The 12,541-nt window shown below is 37.9% G+C and overlaps 1 protein-coding gene across 2 annotated transcripts in view; it reads right to left on the reverse strand.

Moving 5' to 3' along the window:
• Positions 1-352: 352 nt before the first annotated feature.
• The window catches only part of rnf180a (ring finger protein 180a), a 167,532-nt gene continuing 155,343 nt past the window's right edge, over positions 353-12,541 (reverse strand). For both annotated transcript variants that reach the window (XM_078549007.1, XM_078548999.1), the window contains one exon: positions 353-11,056. In XM_078549007.1, coding sequence (XP_078405133.1) covers positions 10,863-11,056 — 194 coding nt within the window. In that variant the 3' untranslated portion in view covers positions 353-10,862. The remainder of the gene's footprint in view (positions 11,057-12,541) is intronic.

Below are 12,541 nucleotides of genomic sequence, written 5' to 3' on the forward strand. Positions count from 1 at the left end.
GGGAAAACGCAGGAGATTGGCACTAAATTAAAATGCTCAGCAAGCCGGTGCAGACACGATGGGCCGAATAGCCTCCTTCTACACCGTTACGATTCTGTGCCTTACTCACTGTCACCAGGCATTCTTGTGACAGCTTTAATTTTACATAGAATAAGTTAGTAATCATACTTGGAATACTCTGAACAGTTCTGGTTGGCAGAGTTCAAGATCTTGCAACCCAGTAACTGAGATTTTCCTTACTGTGCAACCTTAGCAACTTACCAGTGACTAACTATCTTTGTATCCCATTACAAATATATTTGCATCATTTTGGCATATTGTGAATTTCCCATTATCATGTCAAACAATGAGGCAGACTCATAACTCTTTTATTGAAATGAATACATCAGTAATACATAAAATTGCAAAAATGGTAGAGTATACTGCATTCATAAACATTCTTCAGCTCTGAGTTTTACAAAACCAAAGATAAGTTTCTCTTCAAAAGGAAAACCTTCTCCCCTTTGCCCTCCTTTATTTTTAGTTGTTCTCAATCCCAGCTAAGTTGATAAGGTGAATCCAAAAACAGATTATTTCAGACTTTAGCTACAACTTTTATATTACACTCTTCAATTATCTTACAAAACAACAACCACTCAAATAAACTCTGAAAGACAACGTAAATAAGAATAAAGCAGGTTATGACAGTCAACAGGGAGGCAGTCCTCTTCCACTTTCAAGAAACGAAATTGTCTACAAAGATGACAGTTTGGGGTTGTAATATGGTGCTCAATTGTGTTTTTAAGCTGGGTTAGCTGGTCTCTGTGTCTTGTGTTCCCACCTCATTCCCAAGTACCAGAGTTCTGAAAATGAACATTGGAACACTCGAATTTCAAGGATTATCTTAACACAATGGACAGCAATTTCCGGATAAAGGTGAGTTTGATGATCTAGGGGACAGATACACATTGGCAAAACACCATTTTGATAATGGTTTTGATTGATGGGAAACTTCAAGAATTTCTTGTATCCTGCATGAATAAAGAAGTTGCAAAACTAATTATCTTTGAGGCTCAATGAGTGAAGTAAGAACAGTTGCAATTAAACAACAGCAGCCACTGTTATATGGAAATGTACCATTGCAATATTTTTGTTCAGCTCCCTTACATCAAGGATTGATCCAAACTACTGTTTCACTTTGTTATCCTCTCATGCTATTCGACAGAATAGGACGCTTTTCGCCTGATTGGCAATTTTTCTCATTTCTAGCTTTCAACCTTTCTCCATTTCAACTTTCTAAACCCCTCTCTATTGATGCATCGTTGCTTCTTTTAACTTTCCTCTACTGTTCCTTGTAAATGCTCTTCATTGTCTGTGCATCCTCATGTTGCAACTATGATTTAATGCAGTCTTCTCTCTAGCTCATTCTTTCTCATGACCTCAATTGTGCAACTTGTTAGCTCCCCCAGGCTCTCCCCCTCATACAATCTTCAACTGTTTAAAATCTACTTTGCAATGCATAACCATTACTCTTCTCTGCTACGTTTTCAAGCTTGGTGTCCTGTTCTACAGAATGAATCTTGACTCTTCACCTATTGTATTTTAAAGGATTGGGCATCAGAATATTTCTGTAGTTAAAATAAATCTTTGTACTGTTACATGTAAAACAGGTTAAGGTTTCCATGATTCTGGCAGATCATTCATACACAAAGTTTGGAAAGCAGAAAAAATCTAGCAGTGCATCTCCAACTCCAATCTCTAAAGCCATAGAAAAGGTCAACATTAATCTAGAAAAATGGAGCTTTTCTCTTTCTCCACCTCACCTGAATTACATTGTTAAAACAATCTATAATTCCTAACTCTAAAGTTATATCTGTATTTGTGGGTGTTAGGTACTAGATATAGCCTTAAGTTTAACTTATATTCTTTTCGTATTTGTGTGTTAAGAAAGGTGAAATCTGGGTTTGATTTCAGTTTAGAGTTTTTGTGAGATGGAGCTGGCAAATCTGGGGGGCCTGTTTGTATACGTGCATTTTTAAAGAGGTTTTATGACTCAAAGTGAAGAAATGGGTTATCAAGGTAGTTTAGGGAAGTTAAAATTCTTTTAAAAGTAGAAAAAAACTGCTGTTGCCTAGCAACAGGGATCAGAGAGAGACCCACAGAGATACCGGGAGAGACAAGAAAAGCAGTTTTTGTTTCAGTTGGTATATGTCTGCCATAGAGTTAAAACAGAAAAGGTCTAAGACTCTTATTTAGCTGGAAATTATTGTTAAGGAGCTCATATGTATAGCTCTAAAATTCAAGTAATAGTGAATTTAAGTGAGTTTTCTGGATATTTCAAGGGAGATACCAATTGTGGAAGGACTTCTGGTGAATGTTCAGAAGTCTACTGGAAAAAAAACCTCTTTGCAACTGAACCAGCTCTATCCTTGGCGTGGAAATAGTGGTATCCCTTCACTGGAGTGTTGGGTCTGTAAGGGAATTGCTGAGATAGAAAGAATAGCTTAGGTTTGAATCATTTTTTCTTGGTGTTTATTTTGAAATCTTTATAACCTTTCTGTTGTCTAGTGTAATATAGTCAATGTTTCTTGTTTAATAAATGTTTTATCTTTTTGTTAAAAAGATAACAGCAGACTCCTATGAATCTGTTTCAGTAAGTACTCTCCATGGTTTTAAAAAATTATGATCTATCAAGCCAGGTTCCATTCTGGGATCTGACTTGTCCGGTAATAACATCAGCTGGGATCATAACAATAGGCTGAGACAAAGGTGAATGATGGAAAAAGCTGGAGAAAAACCTGTCTGTTCCCTTGAATTAGTCTGATTGCTAAATGTCCTTTCTCCCCTTTAAGGAATCTAATTATACTCAAGCTGAATCTTCACTTAGAAAACAAAAAAAAAAGCTTCTATGTCTTGTTGGGGAGTAAGAAACTGTTTATTTCCTTCTAATTACCCTTGTTCATGCTCCAGATCATTGCAACACTGCTCAGCCAGTGGTTAATTGTCTTTTTTAGGTGGGGACTGAAAGATGGGACAGAAAGATGTGACTCCAGAACAAGTTATATGATCTTTTTGTTCATCCTTCGAGGCAAAGGTGACCACATTCATCATCTGGGGTGTTTAGTCGGGTTCGGTGGGTACGTAGCTGACTGCTAAGGACAATCTGCACCCAGATGCTTCTTCTGCAAATTGGACAGGATACCGCAGACAACTGAGTTTTGGATGAGTTGCTGGCTCAACATTTCCTCTCTTTACATTTCCTCTCTGCCTCTGATATGCACTTGCTTTCGAGAAGATCACACTCTTTATTTAGCTGCACTAACTGCAATGATCCTGGGCAAGCTTCTCCCAGGACTCAAATCGATATCAAAACTCCTAAGTGAAGCCTTGGAGCGTCCTTGTAACGCTTCCTTTGACCAACATGAGAGCGCACCCCAGATTCAAGCTCTCTATAGAAGATTCACTTTAGTAAGCGAGTGTCAGGCATTCTTGCTACAAGACCAACCCAAATCAGTGGTGACTGTCTCAAATGGTGTAGATGCTTGGCATGCTTCATCTCTTTTGTGGAAGCTTCCAAAGGCAGCTCAAGTGAAAATGATTGAGTTTAAATGATAAATGAATCTTGGGTCCAGGATCAGAAGTTAGCTAAGCCACATATTTCTCCTGCTGAAGGCACTAACCGCTACCCTAATATTATTAAAACCAGCATTCCAGAGAAAGGTTTGTTTTATTTGTGCTGTATGAAAAGACAGAGTGCACAAGACTTGGAATGTGCTGACACCAGAAGCTTTGAAACTCTTTGGTGAGGTATGCCAAATATTTAAATGCTTGCAAAGTGTCTGATAAAATACATTTTCTCATGTCTTTCAAAGGCATGGGTGTTTATAAAAGAATTGTGATCTTGAAGAATAAGGCTACTACTATCGCTATATTTGGAATGTAACTATATAGCACATTGCTACCATGCAAGCATGTATACCTTAGCAAAAGTCTGAGAAAACACCAGATTTTCCTATTGATTTGCTCCCTTCCATGCCTAAAAGATAGCCCTTACTGCTTTTATTTACTGTATCAGATTTCATTTGAGAACTCATAGGCTGAAGGTATTTCACATACAAAAATGCTACCTATTTCCTGAATAACTTACTGTCATTAATACAGCTTGAAAAATCACACAACTCTAGAACCATCCTACAGAGATGCCAGAAAATCATCAGAGATTATAAAAGAAACAAGAATTAGTAAGAAAAATCAAATGACTGAGGTATACAGGCATGTGTGAGCATTTGTATTACAGCTCCAAATTTGTTTTTTTCTTTCTCGTATCCACAGTAGGAAAAGAATAGTTAAGATAAAAATTCTTAAGGATGTTTGAAAATCCCAAATAAATAGCATTTTAAAATAAATTACATTAAATAAATCAATACAAAAGCCAATGGGCTGAATTTTCCTGGGTGGGTTGCAATCCCGATGTTGGCCTCAATTGCAGGTTTGGAACCCCAAAGTAACTGTGGTGGGATGCCAAATGCAAATTTCCCCAGAGGCAGCCAATTAAGAAGCCACCTCAGGAGCCTTGTCCAATTAGGGACATTGGCCATGTTCCAACATCAGGGGATTGGTTCAGCAAGGCTCCTGGGTAAGGCTGCCGGCTGCCTTCGCAGTGTGGGCACTACAGAGAGGCCAACATGCCTCAGTAGGAGGTTATCAGCTGCCACTGCAGCAAGACCTACATTAGTGGAGACATCCAGTCTCAATGAAGTGGCTACAATGACATGCCTTCTGCCTGTGGAGAAATAAAGATCTCATAAGGTTCGCGGCACCTAGCACTGTGAAACCAACATTGTTCAATTTCCAGGCTCCTGTACAATGGGGGACACATGAGCTATCAGAATAAATGCAATCCAATTCCACAATAGGGGCTAATTGCCCCATTAGGGAACAGCACACACAGGTGGTAACATGTGTCACTTCTGACCCAACACGTCGATTGCACTTTCATCACCCCGCCGGAGGTGTCAGCTGTGGCTCAGTTCATAGCACCCTCGCCTTTGAATCAGAGGGTTGTGGGTTCATGTCCCACTCCCGGAAACCAAGAACTGTGATTGTACTCGAAAGAGTTGCAATCTGTGACTGTTGATAACTCGAAAGAGTTTCATCACCCCACCTCCAAAGCAGCCTCTGTGGACCTGGAAAAATTCAGCCTGATATATTCAATATTTTAAAAGGGTAGAGCTTTCAAGTTCTTCCCCGGTGCCAATGTGTATTGGTCTCAAATGGAGGAAAATCTGCAGGCAAGTTGCTGAGATTTTCCAATGCACATTGCTGGTGAGAAAGGACTGAAATTCCATTCTTATGTTTTATCTTTCATGTTGCTCTATCAAATTGTTATTCTCTTTGCAAATTATCATTTTGGAAGTGGCTACATTTCAACAGCTGTTTAAATGAATCATTTTATTGCAATAAGAAACGTAAAGCAACTAACAAACATATCAACAGCAGCCCCATTCAGATTTTTTTTTTTAAGATTGGCCTTCTTTCCTGATGAAAGTATTCAATACTGTTTAAAATTTAGGAATATTTGGAATATTGAGTGGAAACAAATGCACTTTAAGGTTTGTGTCTACATGCTGGAAATGGAAATACTTTAAAGGAAAACATATGGAGAAAGAGCAGGGGAGTGGGACAATTGGACCGCTCTTTCAAAGAGCTGGGAAAGACGCGATCGGCCGAATGGCCTCCTTCAGTGTTGTATCATTGTATGCTCTTATGAAATACAGCAGGATTTTAGGCCTTGTTTTTTTTTAGCAAAACTTAGTGTAAATAGTAGTAATCAAGTCATAATCAGTTTTAATGAAGCCCACTTAAATCCAATTCTGAACAGCTCAAACTCCATTTAAGGCCAAAAAATTTCAATGAATAAAACCCACCTCTCTTCACTCCAATGCAAGATACCAGAGTTAATATAAGCCCTCAAACTTCAGAAATGAAGATTAAGGGGGAGATGTTCTGCTATTGGCATAATGTGCCAATGTGTGTCAAATTCCTGAACCTGTTAGCCAGCAGTGCAATGAACTGATTGCTCCTAATGTTTTGCTAGCAGCTCATTTGAATGAATAATTGACTATAGTTAGGGTTGCCAACCCTCCAGGATTCGCCTGAAGTCTCCACGAATTGAAGGTCAATCTCCAGGTCACTGCTGTGTGCAACCCTGGAGAAAAATCATTGGAGTATTAAAAATAGATTTTTTTTTGTCATTTTCTTTGAACATTTCTCTTTGCCAGATAAAAACATTGAAAATAGGAAGAAAGGCTGTTACGCTGATTGTCAAGCATCATCCAATTAGGTAATGGGTTTTTATGCTTTCCAATTGGCATAGAAAGACAGTGTGTCATGAGGGAGGATGTGTTGGCCAACTAATGGCTGGAGCGTGGAGGTAAATCATATGATGAAATCTCCAGGAATACATTTAATCACAGTTGGCAACCCTATTCATAGTTGGGAGTGGAATTTCTGGCCTGCAAGTCCAAATACAACACATTTAATAGTAAGTAAATGCAGATGTAGATAATTATGGTTACATTTAATTACACAATGTGCAGGAGAGAAACATGCCATTCAGCCCAAACGTCAGTGGTCGTGAGTGAAAGGGAGGAGGGGGCGTGGGAGAGAGGGGATACCCTTCCTCTAATCATTCTCCTGGAATGACTCCTCCTCTAGCTCGCTGAAAGCAACAGGAACATAAAAATAGCAGGAGTAGACCACACGGTCTGTCGAGCCTGCTCCACCATTCGATACAAACATGGCTGATCATGAGTTTCAACTCCACTTTCCCGCCCACTCCCCACATCTTGAATCCCTGAGACACCAAAAATCTTTCTATCTCAGCCTTAAATGCATTCAACGATGTAGCATCCACAACCATCTGGGGTAGAGAGTTCCAAAGATTAACAGCCCACTGAGTGAAGAAATTTCTCCTCATTTCAGCATAATCGGTCCCTTATCCTGAGAGTGTACCCCTGTGTTTTAGATTCCCCAACCAATGGAAACAATCTCTCAGCGTTCACCCTATCAAGCCCCTTCAGAACCTTGTATGTTTCAATGGGATCACCTCTCATCTTTCCAAACTCCAGAGAATATAAGCCCAATTTACTCAGCCTCTCACCAGAGGACAACCCCCTCATTCCAGAGACCAATTTAGTGAACCTTCACTGTACTGCCTCTAGTGCAAGCATATCCTTTCTTAAATGTGGAGACCAAAATTGCACACAGTATTCCAGATGTGGTCTCAATAAAACCCTGTACAACTGTAGCAGGACTACTTTATTCCTGTACTCCAATCCCCCTACAATAAAGACGAACATGCCACTTGCCTTTCTAATTGCTTGCTGTACTTGCATGCTAACTTTCTATGTTCCTTGTATGAGCCTCTTTGAACATCAACACTTACAAGTTTCTCAACCTTTTAAAAAACATTCTGTGTTTCTATTCTTACAATCAAAGTGAATAACTTCACACTTCCCTACATTATACTCCAACCTGTCTATACAGGTTGTCTTTGCAGCCTCTTTGTGTCCTCTCCAGAGCTTACCTTCCCAGCTAGCCTGGTATTATCAGCAAACTTAGACACATTACTCTCTGTCTGTTCATCTAAGTCATTAATGAAGATTGTAAATAGCTGAGGCCCCAGCATTGATCCTCGCAGCATTCCATTATTCACTGCCTGCTGACTTGAAAATGCTCCACTTATGCCCATTCTGCTTCCTGTCCATGCTAATATATTATCCCCAACTCCATGAGCCCTTATCTTGCCTATTGAATTTTTGTGTGGCATCTTATGGAATACCTTTTGGAAATGCAGGTATATCGCATCTACTGATTCCCCTTTATCTATCCTACCAGTTACATCCTCAAAAAATTCTATTAAAGTTGTCAAAATAGGATTTCCCTTTAGTAAAACCATGTTGACTTGTTCAAATCATACTATTCTTTTCTAAGTGCATTGTTAAGACTTCCTTAATAATAGATTCCAGCATTTTCCCAACAACTCTTGTTAGGCTAACAGACCTGTAGTTCACTGTTTTCTCTCTGCCTCCTTTCTTGAAGCATTTTAACATTTGCTAACTTCCAATCTGATGGGACTATTTCTGAAACAAAGGTATTTTGGAAAATCATAGCCAGCACATCCAATTTCTCTGCAGCTCTCTCTTTTAGAGCCCTATCAAGTCCCAGGGATTTGTGGGATTTTAGTCCCCTAAGTTTTGCCAATATTTTTTCTCTGCCGATATTAATTTCCTTAATTTCCTGACTCTTCTTATCCCCTAGGTTACTGTCAATTTCTGGTATGAAAATTGTGCCTTCTACTGTAAAAGACCTACACAAAATATTTGTTCAATGCCTCAGCCATTTCCTCATTCCCTATCTTAATTTCTCCTGTCTCTGCTTCTAAGGAAGGGAACAACTTTTACTTTAGCTATTCTTTTCCTTTTTATATATTTATAAAAGCTCTCACAATCTGTTTTTATATTTCTGGCTAGTTTACTCTCAGATTCTGTTTTTCCCATTTTTATCAACTTTTTGCTGGCCCTTTGCTGGTTTCTAAAACATTGCCAATCTCAGACTTGCTACTATTTTTTGCAAGATTGTAAGCCTCTTCTGTCAATCTAATATTATCCTTAACTTCCTGAGTGAGCCATGGATGGGTCTTTCTTGTTGAGTTTTTGTTCTTCAATGAATTGTATTTTTTTTGAACATTTTGAATTGTTTCTTTATATATTTCCCACTGTTCATTTACTGCCATACCTTTCAGTCTAATTACCCAATTAACTATAGCCAGTTCTCCCCATATAACTATGTAATTGGCTTTGTTTAAGTTTAAGACTTTGTTTAAATTTCAAACTTAACATGGAATTCAATGGTATTATAATCACTATTTCCCAATGGATCTTTTACTATGGCATTACTAACTTAACCCTGCTTCATCACACAATACTAGATCTATGATAGCTTTATCCCTAGTCGGTTCCACAATGCATTGCTCCAAGAAACTGTCATGAAAATATTCTACAAACTCATCTTCTAGACCACTCTTGCCAATTTGATTGTCCCAGTCTATATGAAAATAAAGTCCCCCACAAATATTATATTGCCTTGTTACAAGCTCCAATAATTTCTTGGAATTTAATTTTGGAAATCCAAAAGGAATGCCCATCTTACCAGTGGATACTGTTGAAACTAGTAAAACACACTTGAATGGCAAGTGATAAAAGCAAAATTCAATGAAAAAAATAATTAAATGCAGCAGTCCTCCAGTGCTGTTTCATTGTAAAATACCAGACAGCATTTCTGGCACTCAGTGGCTGGTGACAGATTTTCTACTTTTGCCAGACAAGCACAGTAAATACTTGCAACACCAATTGCAGATTTTCTCTTTTTAAGATAATTCTTGGTCAGTACCCAGCCCCGTCCCACTTCTTGTTGATTTTTTTAGTAATTACTGTCACAGGGTTCCAAAAGGGAGTATTTATCCATGTTAAAGGAGGAACAGATTATGGATTAGATAATGGATTAGAAAATTCTCTCAAAGTATATTTACTCTGTATCAATTATGGAAGTAGGATTGATAGTAGTAATTCTGTGAGCAGAAGCTTGAAGTGTGAAGCCTCGCTAGGTTGGAATGCAGGTTAAAGAAATGGCCACTGGCGATATTTCAGAAAAAAACATCTGTCCATCCATTGATGGCTGCCTACTAGTTGCACCTTGTGATTTCCCGCTCATCCAATCAGCAATCTGCCTATCAGTGATTGTTGGCAGCTAGCAGATCAAGTTCAAATGAGGCTTGAGCATAAGAAAAATTCCAATCTCTCATTAGTAGCACTGGGTAAGCAGTATGAATGCTTGGTCCTATGTGTGCTCTTTATAGAAACTGGTCTCTTGGATTCCATTGCTACCAATGATATAAAGTTGGCACAGTGGAGGCAATGTTTTCCTAAATTGTCAAGGAACCTTCATCAAGCTCTTAATAATTATAATTAGCGGAGAAATCAGAAGGAAGAATCATCATCTAGGATTTATATAGGCCAAGTACAATAATAAGGGTCTCCTTTCAGATCAAATTACACCGCAATAGCACACTAATTATTCCTAAGAGAAAAAAAAATGTGATTTTGATATTTTTGTTGGTTGTCATTATTAAAATTAAAAGTGTTAAAGGTTTATTTGTAGCAACTTTAAATAAAAATATAAACAAGTAAAGATTAAATAATAAATGATTTTAAACTTTACTCCAATGCATTAATGTTTTTGCTTTTGGGTATCTAACATATTGTTAATATCCTGCTCAAAGGTTCACGCTAACATTTGAAGAATGAGCTTGAACCAATGAAAGCAACTGTTTAACACACTTGTCTAAAACCTGTATTACAATTCTGGTTTTATGCAGGATGTATTCTCCACTATCTCCAGTTACTTCCAGTATTAATCTTAGACAATAGTTTGACAGTAGAAACAAAATGCCAAAAGTTCTCTGGAAGAATAAATTAATCTTGATTTAAGTTGGTTACGTTCAAGTTTTTGAACAAGTCTAAATTGTGTTCAATTTTTTATCAAAACTATATCCAGAGTAAATTGCATTAGCTGCACTCTGCAGACTCCACTAATGGCAGCTTGGGTTACAACAGTGGTGGTTAATACCACAGAAGGTAACAGCAACTGGAAGAACGTTGTAAACTCATCCCTTCAAATGTGTTTTCCTTAATCATGTCCCTGGGTGATCTTTAACTGAAAATGTGCAATACTTAAGGAAATGTCTTCAAAGTTTACTGACCAACATTATGTGGTTCAACTTTTTCTCAATCTTCATTTTGCCAAGGTCCTGAAGCACCAATTTAAAAAGATGGAAAGAAAAAGTAGCAGAGAAAGCAAAAAATTATGAATCCAATGACCCAGTTGACAGAATAGATATAAATGATAACCATGTCCATATCAAATCTCCAGCCACGATTGTCATCCTCAAAATCCAGTCTGTAGGCACCATGAGGGAACTGTCTTCTTGCAACAGGATCTGAATGTCTTCCAAAACCTGCGGTGGTACAAAACATTTAATGGCACATGGCTCATCACTATCTGACAGCTGAGTAGCAGCATATCTGGTACATCATCATTAAATAATAGATCAACAGTATAGGCCATAAAGTAACAAAGTTGCAGTGCTACAAAAAAAAAGGAACTTATGTCCCTTAGTTCATTTAATGTTAATTTTCAAACAGTAACAAATAACTGGTGTAGAGATGCAATATAGTTGGAGACTTGTTTCATTTCTGTAATCTGAGTTCAACTCCTAGATTAATGGCTTGATACTGTCTCCTCTCTGCTATAGGACTCATGCTGGATTTTGTCATTTCAATGCCCTCCGTTGCTTTTATAAATAAAATTCTGGAGAATGCAAGTTCTCCTCCAAGCTACACATCATTCTGACTTGGAAATACATTGCTCTTTCTTCATCGTCCCTGGGTCAAAATCTTGGTATTCCTTACCTAAAACTGTGGAAATGCCTTTGCACTATGTACTGTAGTGGTTCAAAAATGCAGCTCAGCACTATTTTCTCAAGGGCAATTAGAGATAGATGATAAATGTTGGCCTTCCCAGCAACGATCACATCCCATGAACAAATAAAAAAAACAAGCATAAAATTTGTGTAAATAATTTTGATGGGGATGACCAAGCGACTCAAGCAATGTGAGTTTGAGGGTTCATTTGACAGCACTTATGACTAGGGCGCTGATGTCTTTCTCGGGTTCAAATCTGCCTCTGGCCTGGTCATTGAAACATTTTTTTTCTTCTGATCAATACATTTGTAGTTCCTAAAAGGTTTATGCTAAGTAATATTTTAACCAGTCATAGGGAGGGGACTGTTCCTAAAATTAGGGCACCACAAATGCATGATAATAAACACTTTTATCAAAAGCGGCACAAAGCCGATATGTGTACAAAGAGGCATTATTTCCAATGCCGCTGGAAAACAGGTGGTGGTGTATAAACCTACTGTTTTAATCCAGTGTCAGCTGTTTACCACCACTGCCGAAAGTTACAACTTAACATCTTTTACATTTACATATGGAACTGGCTTATGTTAACAACCAGTAGCTGCAGCCAATCAAAAACCAGGAAAATTAAAATCAATGCTGGTTGAAAATGAATCTCTGAACTGTAGCATTTCCTCCACCTCATGCTTTCTTAGAGAACAGACAAAGCTTTCATTTTGACTTAAATTCAAATAAAAGGTGATTTCAATGGAGCCATAATTAGAATGAATTTTCTGTTCTTTTCTACATCAGTTTTTCCTTTTACTAGTTTTGAATTTTATCAAAATTACTGGGATAGATTAATTTTAGCGGAACTGATTTACTTCATAAAACAGAACAACAGGACATATATGCCACACCTTATCCGAAATTCCCTGTAAATATCAGGACCATTATGTTACTTTAGTATTTTATGCAATTATCAGTTCCAATTGTTGCCATAGACATGAGTAGAGCTAATTGAGCAATATTTGTTAAAGGAA

This window comes from Cetorhinus maximus, chromosome 1 (genome assembly GCF_964194155.1).
Source record: "Cetorhinus maximus chromosome 1, sCetMax3.hap1.1, whole genome shotgun sequence".
NCBI lineage: Eukaryota > Metazoa > Chordata > Chondrichthyes > Lamniformes > Cetorhinidae > Cetorhinus > Cetorhinus maximus.